The 22,890-nt window shown below is 49.0% G+C and overlaps 1 protein-coding gene across 4 annotated transcripts in view; it reads right to left on the reverse strand.

Annotated features, from left to right (window-relative positions):
- MYO1C (myosin IC) overlaps positions 1–22,890 on the reverse strand; it is a 45,806-nt gene that overhangs the window by 22,400 nt on the left and 516 nt on the right. The window contains exons 1-6 of one of the 4 annotated variants that reach the window (XM_074189172.1): positions 21,540–21,561; positions 1,722–1,880; positions 1,487–1,602; positions 1,010–1,208; positions 751–831; positions 13–192 (exon numbers count right to left, since the gene is read on the reverse strand). In XM_074189172.1, the coding sequence (XP_074045273.1) occupies positions 13–192; positions 751–831; positions 1,010–1,208; positions 1,487–1,602; positions 1,722–1,847 (702 nt within the window). In that variant the 5' untranslated portion in view covers positions 1,848–1,880; positions 21,540–21,561. Of the gene's footprint in view, positions 1–12; positions 193–750; positions 832–1,009; positions 1,209–1,486; positions 1,603–1,721; positions 1,881–5,848; positions 5,968–6,566; positions 6,671–21,539; positions 21,562–22,890 lie in introns of those variants that run through there. The other 3 variants (XM_074189171.1, XM_074189173.1, XM_074189170.1) reach the window with 3 other exon arrangements.

Consider the following 22,890-nt stretch of genomic DNA (forward strand, 5'->3'; position numbering starts at 1 on the left):
CCCCCATTTCACCTTCACCAGGTACAAGTAGCTCTGGGGATTCCTCTCCAGGCCCAGCCTCCGAAGTGTCTCTTCCTCTCCTCCTTCCAGAAGCTGATAGAAGATATGGAAGTTTCTCTCCCCATGATTTTGGTGAACGACTCGAGATTTTTCCAGGAGGTAACTGAGGATGTGTCCACCTACTGGGGCCCCCTGAGGAACAGGAGATGGGAGGAGGAACAGGAGATGGGAGGAGGAACAGGAGATGGGAGGAGGAACAGGAGATGGGAGGCATGGTTATGGCCAGAAGTGGAGAATAATGGATACTTTTATAGGATCAGAGATTTTTGAGCCAAAGGGACTTGAGAGGTCACTAAATCCAACACCTTCATTTTACAGATGAGGAAACAAGCATATATACAACAGACTCAAGGTGACTGGAGGGAGGAGGGTGCTGGCACCTTGAGGGGATTAAGAAAACACCAGAGAAAGATGCAAGATATATGGAACAGGAAAGGAAAGAGCTGAGAGTTTGGACTCACTCATTCATTCATTTTTTCTATACAAAATGAGTAAACAGTGTGCCTCCTCATAGAGTTTCCAGTTCAGTGGTAGTAAGAAAAGGCAGTGAGTTCCAAGGTAAAACATCTACTTTATTCCTTCATGGCAAGGGATCCCCACCTCCCACTCCCCTCCAATAGAGGTCATACTCCTCCCCACCAGCTCCCAGAGTCTCCTCTTGCTGGTCACCCCACACCCCTATTCACATACCTTGAAGTCAAACTGTACATCCATGTATTTGCCAAATCGGCTAGAGTTGTCATTTCGAAGGGTCTTGGCATTTCCAAAGGCCTGGGGTGGGAGAGAGGGGAATTGTTTTAGAGGAAGAGGCTCCCTCAATAGGAGCTCAATGATCTTTTCCCCAGACCCCATATCCTCCCCACTTCATTCCCACTGTTAGAGTTTCTTTTCCTTATCCCTTACCCACCACCCCGCTGTGCCACCACTTTATCACTGCTGTCCTTCCTACCTCCAGTACAGGATTGCTCTGGAGCAATCTGTCCCTTACGGCCTCTCCCCGCTCACTGGCGGGGCACGTCTCTGCATAGAACTGCAGCAGCCTCTTGGTGGCCTCGGTTTTCCCTGCTCCACTCTCCCCGGATATCAACACAGCCTGGTCCTTTCTCTCCGTACGTAGAGCCCGGTACACTGTGTCAGCCACAGCAAACCTAAAGGGGTGTGGGGATCAGACTGGGGGTAGGGATTGGGTAAACACTGGGGGGGAGTGTCAGACTGGGGGACACAGGGGGAGCAAATGTGAGGGAATGGGGGCTCCATGCAGGCAGACACAATCCCGGGTGGGCTTTAGAGGTAGATGCCTGGGGGATCACAGGTCAGGAAGCTATTTACTGATAATCACCCAGGAAGAGGTTATTAGGGAGGTGAAGGAATTGGGGTTCTGGGTCTAAGTACCCAGGAAAGGTTGGAAACCAGAGAGGTCACTCACAGGTGGGGAGGGACCTCATAGAAGCTGACACCCCGGTAACGTTCCATGTGCTGCCGGCTGTAGATCTGGAGGTCCCGATAAGGGTTGACAGAGACCAGCACCGGACCAATATAAGTCTGCAGAATGGGGACAAGATAAGGAGATGGGGGTCCCCAAGATGCTCCTATAGCTTTGCTGTCTCTAGGTCCCCCTAACAAATCCACCCTCACCCCCATCTCACTCCTTGGGGTCTTACATAGATGAGGTTTTCACGGAAGCGCCGTCTCAGGTTCTCGATGAATGCAGCTTCACTAGTGAAATTTTCCAGTAGCACAAAGTCCTGGACCCCAACCCGGTCCCTAGCAGTCAGGGCGCTCTCCATGCTGGTGATTCGTATTCCGTCACTCCCTAGGGCCTGGGGAAGAAGAGCGGAGAGCTCTGTCAGAGTCTGGCTCCTGGGACAAAGGCCGCATAGGGGACAAGGTGTTAGCCACATGGGAATGAAGGGGTCACCCATGAAGAAACCTGGAACATAAAGATCATTGGATGATAGGAAACACCAGGTTCCATGGAGCACCCAGGAGGCCAAGGGACTGATTTTGCCTTGCAAGTGTCTCTTCCTTCTGATGCTGAGTGTCAGTGGCCCAGGCACAATCGCTCAGAACCTCTTACTAAGACTCCTCTAACAGCCACTTGGTCTCTCTGACTTCAGCCTTTCCCCTCTCTAATTTATCTCTTATAGTTGTCAAGATAATCTCAGACTCACACACACATATCATTCCCTAGATCAAAAACTTTCAATGACTCCCCAGTATTCATTGAACAAAACAGCTCAAGTCTATGTCCCCCACAAGCTTACTCTCCCAGGCCATTAATTATTCAACAGACATTTATTAAGCATCTACTAAAGCCAGGCACCGTACTACATATAGGACAAAAGTGAGGAAGTCGCTGACTCAACTAGTTTATATTCTGTCAGAAGAGACAAAATGCACACACAGGATGCTATGCAAAACAAATATATAAATATAAGATAATTGGACGTGGAGGCACTAGCAAGTAGAAGGACCCCAAAAAGTCACACGAAGATGACCCTTGACTTGAACTCTGAACCACATTATTCTAATACCTAATATTTGTGTAGCCCTTTAAGGTTTGCAAAGTGCAGCCAAAGCATACATATATGTGTGTGAAAATGTAGCATGCATACATGGGTACATAGGCATGTACATTTGTCTCTATATGTAGACCACAAATGCACAAGTGCACAGCCATGAGGACAGACATATATGTGTTTGTATATGGGTAAAGCAACACAGGCACGCCTCTATCTGCACATGTGTGCGTGCATACACTTTACATGAATGCACACATGTGAGTTTGTAATACACAGCACCAAAGGCATGTGTTCATGTATCTGTACATGAATTGTACAAAGCAATCTATGCAACCCATTTATGTATAACACTGAGTTGTGCATGCAGTCATATGTGTATATGACAATCCATGCATGCACATATGCACTGAGAATGGGTGACATAAACAGATGTACACATGCATTTGTGTGTGTTTACACCCACTTTCATTTGATTCTCATTTTTAATCCCCATTTCCTATTTTATAGATCAGGAAATTATGGCAGAGAGAGGTTAAGTGATTTGACCGAGGTCATGTATCTCCTAAGCTCTGAGACAGGATTTGAACCCAGGTCTTCCTGATTCTGGGTTGAGTCCCCTCCAGCTTCTGTGTCAAAGTCTCATATTCTAACAGAAGTGAGGACAGAATGCATTCCAGACATGGGGAGAACAAAGACAAAGGCAGGGAGATGATAGAGTGTGCTGTGAGGAACAGCAAGGGTGACAATTGACTACACTGTTAAGGTTGTAGAGGGGCATAGGGTAGAATAAGACTAGGAAGGTAAGATGGAGCCAGCTTGGCAAGGGCCTCAGATGCCAAACAGAAGAATCTATATTTAACTGTGGAGGGAATACGGAACCACTGGACTTGACTGAACAGCAGAGAGACGTGGTCAGACTTGAAATTCAGGAAAATCCTTTTGATATCCCCTGGCAATGGGGAGACGGATTAGATCTGTGATCAATCAGTCACCTTTAGTTGTTAAGTCCCTACTATGGATCAGACCCTGTGCAAAGAACTAGGGTTGCAAAAAGAGGCCAAAGACAGTCCCTTCACTCACAGAGCTTCCGGTCTAATGGGGGAGGCAACATGCAAACTACGTTTACAAAGCAAGCTCTTTCCAGGATAAATAAGAAATAATTAACAGATGGAGGGCACTGGATTTTGGGTCACACTGGACAAGGGGTTTCAGTTTCCTTCTCTGTAAAATGAGGGAGAGGATTTGATGGCCTCTCAAGTTTCTTCCAGCTCTAAAGTTATGATTTACAGTGATGTAAAGCTATGTCTCTGAGCCTCAGTTTCTTCATCTATAAAATAGAGATAGTACCTACCTCGGAGAGGTTGTGATCTTCAAAATGAGATAATTTATGTAAAGGTCTTTATAGACCCTAAAATGATACATAATGTCAATAATTATAATGATCATGATCTCCTGGCATGGCAGGGAATGAGCACTGAACTTAAAGTCAAGGACTTGGTTCAAGTTCCAGGTTTGACTTCCTAACTGTGTAATGGTAGACAAATCATTTTATTGCTTATTCTTCTTTTTCTTTCTTTTCTTTTTTGTGAGGCAATGGGGTTAAGAGTGACTTGCCCAAGGCCACACAGCATGGTAATTATTTAGCATCTGAGGCTGGATTTGAACTCAGATTCTACTGACTACCGGGCCAATGCTCTATCCACTGCACCACCTAGTTGCCCTAAATCACTTTAATTGGCTAAGCCTCTGCTTATCCATCTGTAAAATGGGTATAATTTCAGATTGGAAGTTTGATTGGATTCATCCAATCCAACCCTCTCACTTGAGAGAGGAGAGAAATGAGGTTCAGAGAGAATAAGTGAACTGCCCAAGGTAGAATGACAAAGAGCAGACATAGGAATCAAAACTGGCTCGTCTGAAGTCCCAGCCAGAGTCCTTTCTATTGTTCTGGGTCCAAGGAGACAAAGGATGGAAGTAGAATTTGAACCCAGGTCCCTGTGACTACAGTTCAGCTGTTCACCTTACTAAACATTCTGTTAGCTATAACTAATATACTATAGAAATGTAAACTCTGGCTGGGACTTTTGCTCCCTCAGAATGGATTGTGCTACCTTGTATACAGTAAGTGTTTTGTAAATGCCTGCTGATTCAAAAGGATGTTAGAGACCATGTCGTTCCATTGGTGTCTGTCTTAGAATCGCCCCAATATGCCAGAAAAGTGATCATCCTTGGAGATCTCCAAGGAGATGGGCCATGACCTTTCCTTTTGGGCAGCTCTGTTAGGAAGTTTCCTCTCCCACCCCTAAATCTGTCTCTTTGCATTTTTCCCCATAGGGGCTCCTGGTCTGCTCCAAGGGGACCAACAGAACAAAGCTAGTCCCTTTCCCACCACAAATTTTCCTCCCATTCCTTTATGGGCCTCGTTAAACTGAAGAGCCACTTTGGGAAGGTGTTCAGGATGGACAAATAGTAAAATGATGAACAAGCCTCCAAAAGAGGGAGGCAACTCCCTCTCCCGACCTCCCCCAAGCATTCCTGAAGACCAACCCAGGAGCCTCTCCCTAGCCAGGAGACTTGAACTGGGTGTTCAGGGATGAGAAAGGTAAAAGCCCAACTGGTACAATGCAGTAAGTCCTTTGGATAAATCACACAGGAATACAAAAGACAGGCAGGGGAAATAAAGACAAAATTTAAATGGTTCTTAGCTTCCAGAAAAGGGATCCATCAATCAACCCACATTTATTTACTCAGATACCCCAGCACCAGGCCCTGGAAATTCTAGAGGAAATATATGCATAGAGAATTAAATACAAACTACATGCAAAATGAATATCCAGGGAATCTGGGCAAGACAGACTAAACATGGGATGTACAAAATAAATCCCATGATCTGGGAGACCCTCCCAACCAGGGGAATGAGTCAAAAGCCTCTTGAGAAGTTTTTCAGCTTCTCCCCTACTATATGTGTAGCTAAGGTGAGAAGCCCTCCCCTGCCAGGCGCCCAGCCCACTCTGCCCTGGCCAGGGGATGTCTCCTCCCTGAGGGGCTCCCCTAGAAGGGCACAGTCTGACTCAACAAGCTTCCCCAACCTGGTCTGTAACTACCCCCACACAGGCCACAGGTGCTCCGCAGTAGCCCAGGGGGCTATTTCATCAGAAAGAACAACAGTCTCCCAGCCCAACCCCAAGCCCCGAGGGACCAGCAGGAAGCATCCGGGGCCAACAGGGATGCCACACAGAAGCTCCTTTCACTCTCTTATTACCTACCCCCCCAAAAAGGCAGGCCTTGAAGGGTTCACAGGGAGGAGGGGTACTGTCTCCAACAGCTCTGGATTTGAGTTCAGAAATCCAACTATCACTTACAGCCCGTGGAGCCTTGGACAAGTCATTGTACCTCAGTTTCCTCACCTGCCAACAGAAGGGATCCAACTCCCAGCCCCTTCAGATGTCAAATGCATGGGCCAAAGAATAGTAGAAGAAGGAAGGGGGGAGAAGCGAGGTCTGAGTGAGCCGGAAGAGAGGCCGGGAACGCTTCCATTTTGGACTCAGGGAAGCTTCTCCCTCAGTCTCCCCAACTGGATTTAGGTCGTAAGGATCTGGGTGAGACCTACTGGCTACTGCTGCCCACCTCCGAAAAGGAGGGACCTCGGACCGAATGGGGAAGCTGGAGTAAGGGAAGATGTGCACATCTGGGCTTGGAAACAGCTGGAACGGCTGGGACTCCTGCGCCCCAAACGCTAAGGAACCGGCGGGGTCCCCCTCACACAAGCCAGTCCGGCACCCCAAAGGGGGCGCCCCCCGCGCGCGCTCCGGGCCCAGGGCCTCCTCCCCACCCCCACCCTCTCCCTCCCAACTTTCCACCCGAAATTCCTGGGCCCCGCCCGCTTTCTGCCCCAGCTCCGGAGCTGGGGCGGGGGCTGGCCACCGGGGCGCGGGAGGGACGCTGCCCGGACCCCCCGCCTCGCCCCTGCCCCGGCCGGCTCACCGACGCTCGGTACCGCATCCTGACCCCCCCGGGCCGTCCGCCTGGGCCGCCTCCCGAACGCCAGCCCCGCTCGGCTCACCGGAGGCGTCGGGCACAGGCGGGAGGGGAGGGAGGGCGGGCGCAGCTAGGGAGGGGCCGGCCCGCCCCCTGCCCCCGCCCCCAGCCGGGGGGCCCGGGAGACCCAGGCGGGGAGCCGAGGCGGGGCTCCGGAGCCCACGGCCCGGACCCCCGGGAGGGAAGGGGGGCTGGGCGGACACCGGGACCCACGAGCCTCCCCACTTTTCCGGGGGGATCCCTAGTCCCAGAGCCCTGGGGGCGGGGCTTCCGGACCCCCTCCCCTTTTTCTCGGCCCCTCCCCCGGGCGGGGGCTCCGCCTGAGTCAGGTTTTCCAGGAGAGCCGGAGATTCCAGGGTGGGGCGAGCTCCACACCATTCCAGCCGGAACCGGGGAGGCTGCCGGGTCTACGCGGCCCAGGAATTCACTTCCGGACCCTGGTCTAGACCGCTACGTTTTAGGAAGGGTGGGAAGGGGGGGGGGTCGCTCTAGGACTTGGGCTTCTGGCCCTCGAACAGGGCAGGAAAGAGAATCTTTCTCTGGACACCCCCTTTCCCCAACTTCGAGTTCAGAGAAAAAGCTAAAAATAGAAATGTCCAAATAGGGCCCGGAGTGGCCAGGAGCAGGGGGCGGGGACGGCACTTGGGAGAATGACCCTCCCCACTGACACTCCCGCCCCCCAGCCGGACTCCGAGAACCCTTAAATCCACCGCGGGGTGGGGAAGGCAAGAGCACAACCCCCCCTTTCCCCCTAGTTAAAGATCTGGGGGTCCCACTAAGCAGAAAGCCCTCCGTTTCCATCTCAGACCTGGCTGGAGGCCAAAGAAAAGCAGCCAGCCCTAAGTGGAGTCTAGACAGACTGAGACTAGCGGCGTGACCTTGGCCAAGTCACTTCTCTCTTGGACCCTCAGTTTGCTCATTTCCGAAACGAAGGGGTTGCCGGCTCTCTCTCTCTCTCTCTCTCTCTCACACACACACACACACACACACACACACAATGTCTAGTCAACTCCAACTCTCGTCTAAGTTTCCCTTCACTTTCCTGATGTCTTCCTTCTTTCATTTCCCCTTTTAAGTTCAGTTACCTAAATTCCCCTCCTTGGGGTGAGCTCAAAAGGAGGAGCGGGTGCAGACCCCAGACCGCAAGCTCACTTCATCCTGCTGCCATTTATCCTTTCAAAACCCGAATCCCCCGCCCCCCGCCCCCAGCCATCACCCAGGCCCAGCTGAGAAGCAGATCTGGCCTTGCTGTGGAGCTGCAGCTCCTCCTCCCCTCCCGCAGCCCAGGACAACCAGGGACTCTCCGGGGATTGGGGAGAACAGGGCCAGGCCTGGGGGAGGGAGCCCAGCCAGGGAGAGAAACAGGTTGACAGCTGGGAGATGGGGGACAACAACCCCAGCCCCTACACACACACACACACACACACACACACACACACACACACACACACACACACACACACACACACACACGATGGCGAGGTGATAAGGAGTCAGGGGATGGCAAAGGCAGCTGAGGAATGGGCGGGGCTGAGCAAGCAGGGTGGGGGCAGGGAAGGGATGGTTCCGCATAAGAAGGGGGCTAGACCCCTCCCAGATAGCTTAGTTTAGTTAAGAATGACCAGATTTTGGGGGGGGGGGGGAGATGTACAGATCACAAAGTCCGAACGCAGTATCTTATACAAAGGCTTCAGAGGGCAAATGATTTGTCCAGGGTCACCCGGAGAAGCCAGTAGTTTGGCTCTGAGCCCCAGTTTAGCCACCATTCGCCCCCAGGGTAGGCTAGCTCCTCAGGGAGTCAGCCCGACCGGGCCGGCGCACGATCCAGGTCCCAAACACACCCCTCCCTACAGTATACAGTCCCCCCATTGCACCGACTGGCTGCCCCGGACTGGGGGGGTGAGCCCCACCAGAGCAGTTCTGGGGGGGAAACGAGAGGCCCAGGGGCTGCCGGGAATTCCTGCCCCTCTCCCCACTGAGGGTACCGGCAGCAAACTAGTTAATTAGGGAGGCCGAGAGCCACGTGGTGGCCGGGCTTGGCAAGAAGGGGCCGAGAGAGAGGAAGTCGGTCCAAAGCTGGGGGGGCGGAGCCTTTGCCCTCCCCCCCCCCCAGCCTGGACCCCGCCCCCCGGGATCAGGCTCCTCCCACCTTTGTAAGCGGAGGAGGGGGTGTAGCAGGGTAGGGAGCGGGTCAGAGGCTCCGGCCGCAATCTAGAAGGCACCGGGCAGTGGAGAGTGGAGGAAGGAACCCCCCCCAGCCCCGATCCTTCCAGCCCCCCCCCCCCGTCCCCCATCCTTCCCAGCCCAGCCGGTCCCAGCGCCCGCGTCAGGAGGATGGAATGAGGGGAATCCGGGGGGGAGGGGTCTGAGGGAGGGGGTTCCTGCTAAGGATGGGCGGGGGTGGGGTGGGATAGCTTACATTCCCGGGATGCCCGCCCCTGCCGATCGCCTGGCTCGGGAGAGGCCCGGAACCCACCCCCAGGTGCCACGAGGGAGCTCCCCTTAGAGTTTTCAGGGACTTCCCGGACCCTCCCCCATTATAAAGGGGCGGCCCCACCGGATCTGGTCCAGGATCCCAATTACGATAGAGTGGAAGCTGAAGAGGCCAGGCCACGCTTGGCCTGCCCTCCCTACACATCTGCCGCAGCCCTCGCAGCTGGAGCCGGTTGGGGCTGGGCAGCTGCGGCGCATGGGGAGGGAGGGGCTCTCTGGGAAGTAAAGGATGGAGGACCAGGTGGGGAGGGGCTGCAGGAAGTTATCTGGAAGGTGCGTCTGGGGTGGGATCATCCAATCAGCAATCAGCCAGCATCTGTGAAGCTCCTACTATGCCCCAGAAAGTCAACATCTAAGCGTGCCCTACTTCGGGTGTCAAGTGGGGGAGGGGAGACAGGCACATATATTAGGGGTAGAACAACATACAAGCGGGTGGGGAGGTGGCACAGCAGCTGGAGGGACCAGGAAATTCCTTCTGCATTAGATGGTGCTTGGAAGCCCATTGGGGAGGGGGCGTATCTAGGCCTATTCTAATTTTACAGACCAGGACCAAAGAGGGGAGGAATGATTTATAAAGGGTGGAAAGAGGGGCGGCTAGGTGGCGCAGTGGCTAGAGCACCGGCCCTGGAGTCAGGAGGACCTCCGTTCAATTCCGGCCTCAGACACTTACTAATGACCTAGCTGCGTGGCCTTGGGCAAGCCACTGAACCCCATTGCCTTGCAAAAAAACTAAAAAAACAAACAAAAAAACAAAGGGAGGAAAGAGGCAGAGTGGGATAAATGGCTTCAGACCAAGAAGCCCTGAGTTCAAACCCCACCTCAAAAACACTAGACAGATGAGGGGGAAGTCAATTAACCATTATGAGTCTATGATTTTTCAGCTGTAAATAAAAATAATAATACCTTTGAAATCCCTGAGGGCAGGAAGTATTTTTCTATTTTCTGCCTTTGTTTCCCCAGCATCTAAGTATTGTCCCTTGTACACAGGCATCTCATAAATGCTTGTTTCATTGAAATCAGAGTGAGCTGTATAGAGTTCTTTTCAAACCCTAGAGTGCTTTAGAAATGTGTGTTGTTTACTATTGGAATTCAGGTCTCATAAATCCAAATCTATCAATTTTCCAAGAGGCAGAAGCCTCTTGCTTAGGCAGGCCAAGCATATAGGACCTGAGATTTAGGCATTTGCTCTAGGGAGTCCACATTCTACTGGGAAGAAATGACAGTGTCACGGGTATTGGATTATGGATACTAATGTTGGAATCAGAGATACAAAATCTATACAAAGTAGTTTCTAAGAGTAAGATTAGGAGCTAAATGACACCATGGAGAGGGCACTAGACAGAGTCAGTAAGACCTTAGAAACTAGCTGTGTGTCCCCGGACAAGTCATTTAACCTTAATCCATTATATTGTCAACCCCTTAGGAGCAAGGATTGCCTTTTGCCTCTTTTCGTACACTTAGCATTTAGCACAGTGCCTGCACATGGTAGACATTTAATAAAGGTTAATTGACTTTTTCAGTCATCTGCCATCTGCCTCAGTTCCTTTTTTCTGTAAAATGGAGATTTTAACAGCTCCTATTTCCCAGAGTTATTGGGAATCTAAATGAAAAACTATTTGCACAGCACATTGCAAACCCCAAAGCACTATATGAATGCTACCTTTTATTATTATTATTGATGATTATTGGCAATAGGAGATCAGTGCAAGGCTTTTGAAGGAGATACTTCAGCTTAGAGAGGAAGCAGGAAGACCATTCCAGGTCTATGGGATAGCTGATGCAATGTCAGAAGAGGAGATGTTGAGGAGAGGAAATAGCAACTCACAGTCAGTTAGTTAGTTTGGCTGTAGTATAAAATGCATGATGGGAAAATAATGTAAAATCAGAAAAGTTGGTTGGTACCAGTCTGTGGAGGAATTTACATGCTAACCTCATTTAAAAAAAAATCTGTCCTGGTAGTGACTTCTTGAACAGGGGGAAATGACTTGGTCAAAGTCTTTCTGCAGCCAGGTAGAGAAAGGACTGGAAAGGTTGGCAGGAAGACCAATTAGGAATCTATTGCAATTGGCTATGAAAAAGGTGTGGAGAGCTTGAATAAGGGTGATGGTGGCTTTGTTAGTGAAGTAAAAGATAATGATTTGGATGCTGATTCTATCAGACTTGACAAATCATTGCTGAGTGAGAGTGAGGAGGTGAGAATGGCTTCCAAGCTGTGTATCTGAGTGGCTAGAAGAGTGGATGGTGATGAAATTGCCACTGACAGAAACAGGCAAGTTGGGCAGAGGAATGAATTTGGGGTGGATGATACAAAGAAGCTCATATGTTTAATTTGAGGTCCCTTTGGAACTTCCAAATAGGGCAGTTCAGTAGACAATTGGGCAGCCAGATGGTGCTTGAGACAAAATTTGAACTCAGGCCTAAGCCCAGCGCTCTGTCCAGAAGATGTCTTCACACAAACTTTGTAAGTAGTGGCCAGGTAGATAATCTTTTTTTTTTTTAGGTTTGTTTTTTTTTGCAAGGCAATGGGGTTAAGTGGCTTGCCCAAGGCCACACAGCTAGGTAATTATTAAGTGTCTGAGACCAGATTTGAACCCAGGTACTCCTGACTCCAAGGTCAGTGCTCTATCCACTAAGCCACCTAGCCACCCCCAGGTAGATAATCTTATTACCGATCAAAGGGGTCTTTTATCAAACCTACTACTTTGTCACAGTTTTTGTTCCCCCAAGCTCCAATTCCAAGAACCAGAGAGGCCTGGGGGTGACATAATTTGTTATTGTTCAGTAGTTTCAGTCATATCTGACTCTCCATGGCCCCATTTGGGGATTTCCAGGCAAAGAGACTGAAGGGGTCTGTCATTTTCTTCTCCAGCTCATTTTACAGATGAGGAAACTGAGGCAAACAAGATGATGTGACTTGCTCAGGTCACATAGCGAATAAGTGTCTGAGGCTGGATTTGAACTCAGGAAGATGAGTCTTCCTGGCTCTAGGTTCAGATCTCTATCCATTGTGCCACTAATATCTTGTGATCTTTGGATCAGAGAATATTAGGGTGGTTTTGTAGTGCAATGGAAAGAACTTGGGCTTTGAAGTCATGCTCTGGATTCAGATCCCATTCCTGAAGCTTACTACTTTGGTGATACTGTGCTTGTCCCTGGGCCTCAGTTCCTCATTTATTAAATGAAGTGGCCTCTAGTTCAATGCCCTTCCACCAGCTGCCTGATGGTGGCTGACCATCTTGCTTCTGGTTGGTCCCTGCCATCAGAACAGAACTGAAAGTCAAACCAGAGAACATGAGCTTGAATCCCAACTTTGCTAATTTCTGCCTTTGAGCACCTGCAATAGTTAGTCTCCCCTCTCTGGGCCTTGATTTCCCTCTCTGCAAAAATGAGGAAAGGGCTGGACCTTCCCAACATGACTCCAGCAGACCTTTGCAGACATAATACATCTTGTTTCCATTTTCAGATTTTGCAAACAGTTCAGCCCCCTTAGCCAACCCACTGTCCTCACACACAACAGTCATCTCCCCATGTAAGGGCTGGTCATTATGTTTGGAATGTGCTTCCTCTTGACTTCCTCCTCTTTAGAATCCCCACTTTCCTTCAAAGTTCAGCTTAAGGGTCACTCTCTACATGTGGCCTTTCCAGCTCACCCCCTGCCAAAGCTGCCAGGGTTCCCACAATTATTTTGTATTTATCAGTCATGTCATTTCCCTTTATAAAATGGGGACCAAGAGGCAACTAGGTGGCACAGTGGTTAGAGCACCGGCCCTGGAGTCAGGAGGATCTGAGTTCAACACCAGTCTCAGACACTTAATAATTATCTACCTGTGTGACTTTGGGCAAGTCACTTAACCCCCTTGCCTTACCAAAAAAAAAACTAAAAAAATTGGGGACTATTTCTTCTTTTCCTCTCCATCCCCAGCACCTCAAACAGCATCTGGAACATAAGAGGCTTAGGAAATGCTTGTGGACTAATCTAATGATCTTGAGAAGATAGACAGGCAGCTGGAATGAGCACTTCTCCCCAACAGTCAGGAGACTTGCATGCTCAGCTCCCTGCTATGAACAATCCAGTGAGCCCCAGATTCCTTTGGAAAAATGGAGCTAATGCTACCTGTAGTATCTGCATCCCAGAGTTGCCTATGTAAGGATGATGATGAGGCTGATAACATAATTACCATAATAACTAGCATCACTGGGAACTTTAACACTGACGAGCTCTTTTACAAATATTGTCTCATTTGATCCTCACAACAACCCTATTTTACAGTGGAAAAAAAACTGAGGCAAAGAGATTAACTGACTCGCCCAGGGTCACAGAGCTAGTAAATATGAGTCTGGATTCAAACTCAGGACTTCCTAACTCCAGATCCAGTGCTCTATCCACTTTGACACTTAGCTACCTCATTAAATAAGTTCAACCTCAGCACACTAGGAACAACTAAGAACTGCTAATATCTACTATCTTGATCGGGACAAATGATCTCATCTTATGTGGAAACTTCAGATGCAGAGCAGAAAGGTCTGTAATATCTAGCTGGAGAGTTGCCTAGGGCATCCTGAGAGTAAGTCACTTCCCCAGCTCCTGGAATATATGTTAGACCTGCACTTGACCTCGGGACATCCTGGTTCTCTATCACTTATGATACACTGCCTTTCTGTTAAGGATGGACAATAGTAAGATTTATATAGACCCAAATCTGAGACCCAGAAGTGAAGAAATACACACACACACACACACACACACACACACACACATACAAGAAATATAATAACACCTCATAGGGTGTTATTATAAATCACATTTTATATCTATATTTATGATATATATTATGTTATATATTTTATTTATAATTACAATTTTAGTTTACTATATATTCTTATTATCCTCATTTTATAGATAAGAACTCGAGACCCAGAAGTGATTTACCCGGGTCTCACACAATTAATATACTCATTTGTGAGCCCCTCAGTCCTTCACATCTCATCTCCTCAGGATCATTCTCACCCACTTTGCTCCTGTCTCTGATGAAGAGGTGACTCTTCTCCCTAATAAAGTCTATCCCTATTCTTGCCCCCTTGATCCCTTCCCCCTCCCTTCTCCTTCACCCACTGGCCCCTTTAATCATCCTTTCTTTTTCTAATTTTCAGTCACTCTTCACTCTTTGAAGGTTCCTGCTTTGATGCCATCTCCAAAAACCTCTGTTACTCCTTCAAGCTACTGTCCTCTTCCCTTTCACTGTCAAGTGCCTAGAAAAAATTGCAAGCTGTCTTTGTTTCTACTTCCTCATATCACACTTCACTTGCCAAATCCTGGCAAGCTTAACCAGGCTTTCAACGCCAGTATTCCAATGAATCTGCTCTGCAAAGATTTCTTAATTGTTAACAATAGCCTTTTTCCAGCCCTCATTTTTCTTGACTTTTCTAAACAGTTTAATATTACTGACCCCCCCCTCCTCTCAGCTACTTTCTCCACCCTCAGTTTTCTTGTCTCTGTTCTCCCTGCATTTCTCCTTCCTGTCTGTCTTTCTGGCTGGATCAGCAAACATCCCACCCTCTTTTGGGTGTACTGAAAGTCTTTGCCCTGGGCCTTCCCCTTGTATTTTCTTTCTTGGTGATCTCATTAGTTACCACAGGTTCAATTATCATGTCTATACAAATTATGCTAAAATCCACATAACCAGTCCTCATTTCTCTTCCTTTCTTGAGTAATGATGTTTCTCCTTAATTCTTTTTTTTTTTTTTTGCAAGGCAAATGGGGTTAAGTGGCTTGCCCAAGGCCACACAGCTAGGTAATTATTAAGTGTCTGAGACCGGATTTGAACCCGGGTACTCCTGCCTCCAGGGCCAGTGCTTTATCCACTAGCCACCAAGCTGCCCTGTTTCTCTTTAATTCTTGAAGAAGACCATGACATCAGGAAGATGACCACAGGACAAGCATGTGAATTGAATTTGAGTTGGGGGTGGGGGAGGCCATGATAAGTCATCAGCCTCACTTTCTCCTCTGGAGCCATCTGGATCCAGTGGCCAGATATGAATCATGATGACTGGAGATGGCCCTAGATGTGAAGCAATTAGGGTTAAGTGACTTGCCCAAGATCACACAGCTAGGAAATGTTACATGTCTGAGGTCAAATTTGAACTCAAGTCCTCCTAATTCCAAGGCATAATTCTGGTGCTCTATCCACTGCACCATCTGACTGCCCAATTGCCTACTGAACTGCCCCATTTGTAAGCTCCAAAGTGACCTCAAATTAAATATGTCAAAAATGAGCTTCTTTTTATCATCCACCCCAAATTCATTCCTCTTCCCAACTTGCCTGTTTCTGTCAATGGCAATATCATCACCATCCACTCTTCTAGCCAACACAGCCTGGAAGTCATTCTCACCTCCTCACTCTCACTCAGCAATGATTTGTCAAGTCTGATAGAATCAACATCCAAATCATTATCTTTTACTTCACTAACAAAGCCACCATCACCCTTATTCAAGCTCTCCACACCTTTTTCATAGCCAATTTCTATAGATTCCTAGTTGGTCTTCCTGGCAACCTCTCCAGCCCTTCTTCCACCTGGTTGCAGAATGACTTTGACTAAGCCATTTCCCCCTGTTCAAAAAGTCACTACCAGGACAGAATTTTTCAAAAAATGACTGTTGAGCATGTAAATTCCTCCACAGACTGGTACCAACCAACTTTTCTGGACTGATTTCACATTCTTTTCCCATCATGCATTTTATACTACAGCCAAACTAACTAACTGACTGTGAGTTGCTATTTCCTCTCCTCAACATCTCCTCTTCTGACATTGCATCAGCTATCCCATAGACCTGGAATGGTCTTCCTGCTTCCTCTCTAAGCTGAAGTATCTCCTTCAAAAGCCTTGCACTGATCTCCTATTGCCAATAATCATCAATAATAATAATAAAAGGTAGCATTCATATAGTGCTTTGGGGTTTGCAATGTGCTGTGCAAATAGTTTTTCATTTAGACTGGCAATAACTCTGGGAAATAGGAGCTGTTAAAATTACAGATAAAGAAACTGAGGCAGGTGGCAGATGACTGAAAAAGTCAATTAACCTTTATTAAATGTCTACCATATGCAGGCACTGTGCTAAATGCTAAGGTAAGGGTACGAAAAGAGGCAAAAGGCAATCCTTGCTCCTAAGGGGTTGACAATATAATGGATTAAGGTTAAGTGACTTGTCCAGGGACACACAGCTAGTTTCTAAGGTCTTACTGACTCTGTCTAGTGCCCTCTCCATGGTGTCACTTAGCTCCTAATCTTACTCTTAGACACTACTTTGTATAGATTTTGTATCTCTGATTCTGACATTAGTATCCATAATACAATACCTGTGACACTGTCATTTCTTCCCAGTAGAATGTGGACTCCCTAGAGCATAGACTCATTTTTTTAAATTCAATTTTTAAATGTTATTTTATTTTATTTTTTTTTTCAATTACAGAGCAGAGACTCTTTAATGGTTTGTTTTGGAACCTAGCATAGTATTCATAGGATTCCTGACTCTAAAGCAGACTTCCACCTATTAAACCCTTCTGCCTCACATTACTTAGTAATTCAAGTTCCTTTCAACTCAAAAACCTACCATTCCATGATTCCTAAGTCTCTGGAGAGGCAATTGAATTTCACCAAAAAGAGATAAATGACTGCTCTCTTCTTCCATTTATAGTGCAGTGGTGCGGCGAAGTGGATAGAGCACCAGCCCTGGGGTCATGAGTACCTGAGTTCAGACCAGCCTCAGATACTTAATAATTGCCTGTGTGACCTTGGACAAGTCACTTAACCCCATTAGCTTAAATAAATACATTTTTAAAAAAAAATCCTAAATATAGTACAGTGGAAGAATACTCAATCTAATCTTGAACTTGGAATCACAGGGGACTGAGTTCAAATCTCACTTAAGTGTAAGTTACAAATTCTACTAAGAATAAGTCACTTGGGGCAGCTAGGTGGCGCAGTGGATAGAGCACCGGTCCTGGAGTCAAGAGTACCCGAGTTCAAATCTGACCTCAGACACTTAATAATTACCTAGCTGTGTGGCCTTGGGCAAGCCACTTAACCCCATTGCCTTGCAAAAAATAAAAATAAAAATAAAAAAAAGAATAAGTCACTCAATCTTCTGGGTGTTAATTTCCTCATCAGCAAAATGAGTGGGGTCTGGTGGATTAGATGACTCCTAAAGTCCCTTCTACCTCTCTAACCCTAAGGCAACCCTAGAGCCCAAGCTTATTTCTCACCAGTATCCACCACCTCCTAGCCTTTCCCCATCCCTACTGATTTCTCTCCCTGTGGGGAGGTTCCCCGAACCTGTAATTTGTTAAAGTGTATTGAATGAAAATATGTTAAATGCGACTATACATGTCAACCTTGAGTAGGGGAAAAGAACTAATGTGTAAAAGTGGAAGCAGCTGCCTCACAGATAGGGAGTTTCCCCTCATTTGAAGTGTTTAGAAAGCTGGAGAAGAGAACAAATAGGGCAAGTAGGTGGCGCTGTAGTGGATACAGCATCAAGCCTGGAAATAGGAAGACTCATCTTGATGACTTCAAATCTGCCCAATACTGTGTGACCCTGGACAAGTCATTTCACCCTGTTTGCCTCAGTTGCCTCTGTAAAATCACCTGGAGAAGGAAATGACAAACCACCCCAGTATCTCAAGCTAAGAAAACCCCAAATGGGATCAACAGAGAATTGGATAGGACCAAACAAGAGATCAAGTGAAATCAGAAACATCTTTGCAAATCTTACAGGGCTGGCCTCAGGGTAAAGTTAAGAAAATGTCCTTCCCTCTTATGCAGAAGCAGAGGGAGACTCTGACTGTGTCCTATCAGACATGGTAAATAGATTGGTTTTGTTGAACTAATTTCTCTTCTCTTTCTTATTTTCCCTACAAAGAATGGCTCCCTGGGAAGGGCAAGGGAGAGAGAGAGATTCAGAAATAAAGGTGATGTTGAAAACAAGAAGCCTCAAAAGATTTGACAAATTGGACAATTTTAAAAAACAAGTTCAAAACACTATATAAATATGTTGCTCTTGTTATTAGAAGGATTTTTGATCAGGGATGGATGGGACTGGATTCTAGATTAAAACCAAACTGACATACTTGCCATTACCAGCATCTGACATTCTTCATCCCATTTTCATGCCTTTGCCCAAGCAAAGGTCCTCCAGTCCTGAAATGCCTCCCCCCCCCCTTTTTAAGGCTTTTGCAAGGCAATGGGGTTAAGTAGTTTGCCCAAGGCCACACAGCTAGGTAATTATTAAGTGTCTGAGGCTGGATTTGAACTCAGGTCCAACTGACTCCAGGGCCAGTGCTCTATCCATTGCAACACCTAGCAGCCCACCTTCCCCTTCTTTATCTCCACCTCTTTTCTCAATTAGACTACATGGAGAAGAGAAATGAGCAAGTCTTATCTTTCCTGAGCACCCTCTCTGCCCATATCTAAAGACCTTTCTTGGTTTTTTTTTTTTAGGTTTTTGCAAGGCAAATGGGGTTAAGTGGCTTGCCCAAGGCTACACAGCTAGGTCATTATTAAATGTCTGAGACTGGATTTGAACCCAGGTACTCCTGACTCCAGGGCTGGTGCTTTATCCACTAGGCCACCTAGCCACCAATACCTTTCTTGTTAACCTTATTTGTTGGTGCTATCTCCTTTCTACTTGCCCTCCCCCATTACCTTGGGGGGTAATTTGGATAGATTTTTGTATTGTCTTATCAGTGCACATGTTGCTTTCCCACAATATAGGGTAAGGTTCTTAAGAAATGGGGTAGATTTCCTTCTGTCATTATGCCAGCTCCTTTCCCCTCACTCAGGACTGAGACTGGGCTTGTGATTTCATTCATAGGAAAATCTTGGTTGGACAACTCCCTCTACCAATATAGGTCAGCTCCTCTGCAACATCAAGCCTTAGTGACTTGCCCAGGGTCACACAGGAAATATGTATGTCAGAGCTACAAATGGAACAGCTGTGACAATTGAATCAGATTAACTAGATGATCTCAGAGATTCCTTCCAGGCAGACAGTCACTGAGCATTCCCTACTCCTCACTAACCCCCAAGTTATATCACAGTGGAAGAGTTAAAAGATGAAACCAAGAGGAATTTTCATAATAAAGCGGACATTCCTGACCTCCTCTGACTCTTGCCTCAACCCATTACTAGCTCTTTTGACACAGACAACCCATTACTATCAGAAGATGATCCTCCTCAGCCCCTTATCCAGGAGTATCTTGGACTTACCCCAGGCCAAGAGGGTTGAATCTTTTTCTCTCCCCTCATGCCTCTGGGTACATAAGAGAACAGGAGATGCCTTAGTGACAGAATGTTGGAAACACTGAGGGAGGGGCAAGACAGCTGGCCAGAACTAGAGACCTCCATCTTTCTCTGGGGATTGGAAACATATTTGCCCTGTGGTCCAGTCCCCTCTTGAAACCCTTTTTGGATGCAGGCCAGTCCCCAGTGGTAAGTCCACAGGCGCATTCCCTCCTCCAACATAGTTGGAAGGGGTAAATCATTGTATATGGGATCGGCTTGAGGTAAGGGAGCCAGGCTGGGGATAAAGGGGTGGGGATGAGGGGGTAATCAGGGACATGGAAGGAAGATGACATTAGGAAAGGATTTTACAGGGGACTGGCACCCACTTTGTAAAGGAAATAACAAAAATATGCATGAGACCGGGTTAGACGATATCTAAGATCTCTCCCAACGCTGACATATTGAAATGACTTTTATGGCTTAAAGACTTAAAGTCTTTTGTGCATATGTCATGAGAAACTGGTCATAGAATGGATAAGAGAGCTAGCAGCCAAGTCATCTAGACACCTAACTGCCTGGGTAAGTCACCTGATCTCTCAATAGTCTCACCAGGCAAAGTTCCAAGGCTATCTGGTAAAGAAGGTGCTAACCTGCATTGTCTGATAACTCCATTACCTAGGACTTGCCCATAGCAATGAAATCACAGGCCCATTTCCTATCTCTTTCCGTCCATTATCTCACTCTGTTCTCCTATCAGCCTTGTAAGATATGTAGGAGGAGGACTGGCATTGAGGACATTCCCTCCCTCTACCAATTTCTCACTTTCTGGAGAAATTTCTAATTCTAGAATTGTCTGGGGACACTAAGAGGTTGATTCCATGTGGTTGAATCATTTTGGTCCTATTTGACCCTTTGTGAACCCATTTGGGGTTTCCTGGGCAAAGATACTGGAGCGGTTTGTCATTTTCTTCTCCTGCTTATTTTGCAGGTAGAGGAACTGAGGCAAACAGGATTGAGTAGTGTGAGGTCACACAACTAAGTAAATGCCATGAGCATGTCTTCCTGTTTCCAAGCCCAGGGTACTATCCACTGCACCACCTAGCTACCCCACTAATCTCATAGAGTCATAGAATCAGAGCCATAAAGGGACCTTAGAGGTCATTGAGTTCGACCTCCTCAGATAACAGTTGAGGAAACTAAGTCCCCGGGAGAAGGTGAAGTGACTTTCTCTGGATCAGAGGGCCAGTATGGATCGGAATACTTTTTGTCTCCTAAGCTGCCCAGTCTCCCAAGGAAGTTTCAAGTAGGAAGCAAGTCAAGATCAGAGTGATTAAAGGTCAGCAGGGAAGTATCAGTGGCAAGATTCAAACCGGGATCTCCCCTGGCTCCAGCTGCTCTCTTTTCTCACATGTGTGAGTGGTCCGTTACTGACTAATTGTGGGACCATGGACAGATCACTTGGCTTGAGGTTGCTCCCTTGTAACAGGTCCTGAGGAAGGGCAGCAGGGAGGGGAAGGGGAGGGGGAGCTCCAAAGTTTGGAGAGGGCAGCTGAGGAGATGGGCTCTGGGCGGCCTTTCCAGCTCGTCCGGCGATCCCATAGTTCCCTGATTCCATGGGAGTGAAGACAGGAGCCACCGCAGGAAGGGAGCATGGGGAGGCGGACAGGAGACAGGGAAGGAACAAAACATGGGAGCGAGAAAACCGGGGAGGAAAAAAGGTCACGGAAGTCTGGCAAGAATGGGAGGAGGCGGGCAGGCGGGCCGGCGGGGCGCAGCAGGTAGGGGTAGGGGAGAGGAGGAGGAAGGGGAGACCCAGGGCTTCCCTGGCTTCTCCCAACCTCTGGCCCTCACCTCTCCCATAGCTCCCATTCTAGGGGCCGGAGAACTAAGTCTAGAAAGTGGCACCAGAAAGTGCCAGGGTCCAAGTGGCAGTCGGGCTGGCCAGTGGAGGGGCTGAGTCCCGGGGTCCCGGCCGGCCCCGCCCCGGCCGCCCTGCCCCCCCCCCCCCGCCTGCCCGGGGCACTTTGCCCTCCTTCGGGCGGCTGCAGTCGCCCCCCTCCCCGCCCTGCCCAGCCCGCGTGGCCGCCCCTCGGCCGGAAGCTGCCCACGGTCACCGCCGCCCCCCGGCTCCCCGGCGCCCGTACCCACCGGCGGCTGCTCCGGCTGCTCCGGCTCGGGGGCCGCCGCAGTCTCCTGCCGCCCCGGAGTCAGCGGGCCGGCCACTCCCCCAGCCAGGGCCCGGCGGCGGCGGCGGCCCCCAGCCAGCGGGGCCCGGCGGCGGCGGCGGCGGGAGCGGGAGCGGGAGCGGGAGCGGGAGCGGGAGCGGGAGCGGGGGCCGCGGCTCTCCGCCTGGCGTCATCCCGGCCAGCTCCCCCGGAGCCGCGAGCCGCGCGCGCGCACTCATGCGCACACACAGACACACAGACACAGACACACAGACACACAGACACACAGACACACAGACACACACACACACACACACACACACAGACACACACACACACACACACACACACACACACACACACACACGCCCCAGGCCCCGCCCCCCGCCCGCCCTTCCCCCTTCTCGGCTCCCCTCCCTAGCTCCGGCTCCAATGGCCAAAAAAAAACAAAAGGCAGAGGGAGATCTGCGCCGCCCCCGGAGCCCCCCAACAGCCGCAGGTACCCCGCACGGCCCCTTCCCCCACCTCCCTGAGCAGTCGTCTCAGGAGCCCAGGTAGAGAGCCCCAAGCGGGGCAAAGATCTGTGCGAGCCCGGGGTAGGGCCAGGGGCCAGAAGCTGGCGCCCCGCTGCCTCCTTAAGGCCCCCCACCATCACACACACACACACACACACACACACCCCTACCCCATCCCGACTCATACAGCACACACATACATAGCCCTACCCCCACACCCCCTACACACACTGCGACCACCGACACACAACACACATACACCCCACCACACACACACACACAGGCCCCCGCAGAAACTCTCTCCACCCAGCCAAAAGGACAAACAGGTTAGAGCCCCATCCCCCTCTCCAAAAAACTAGCCCTGGTCTAGCCTAAGATTTCTGGAGCTCTCCTGGGTAGAGTTGGGAAGGCCGGACTCAAAGTAAGGCATTCGGATCAAGGTTCTAGGTTTGGAGCGGGAGAGAACTTTAAAGTTCACCTGCCCCCCCCCCCCCCCATGTTGTCGGAGACGAGAAAACTGAGAAAAGACAGAGGCAGAGACAGAGGAGAGGGACAGGCAGAGACAGAGGAGAGGGACAGGCAGAGACAGAGGAGAGGGACAGGCAGAGACAGAGGAGAGGGACAGGCAGACAAAGTGACTTGCTTCAGATCACACAGGTAGTAAATAGCAAAGCCAGACTTCAGACCCTCTTCTCCTGAGCCTGAATCCAAACCCCCTCCCCCCTGCACTGGTCTCCCCCCCTCTTTTGTTACTGTAGGTCCATCCTTTTTCCAGCTCAGGGCTGCTTTCTACAAACCCTTTGGTGATTTGAAGCAAGG

The sequence above is a fragment of the Macrotis lagotis genome, chromosome 5 (assembly GCF_037893015.1).
Source record: "Macrotis lagotis isolate mMagLag1 chromosome 5, bilby.v1.9.chrom.fasta, whole genome shotgun sequence".
Lineage (NCBI taxonomy): Eukaryota > Metazoa > Chordata > Mammalia > Peramelemorphia > Peramelidae > Macrotis > Macrotis lagotis.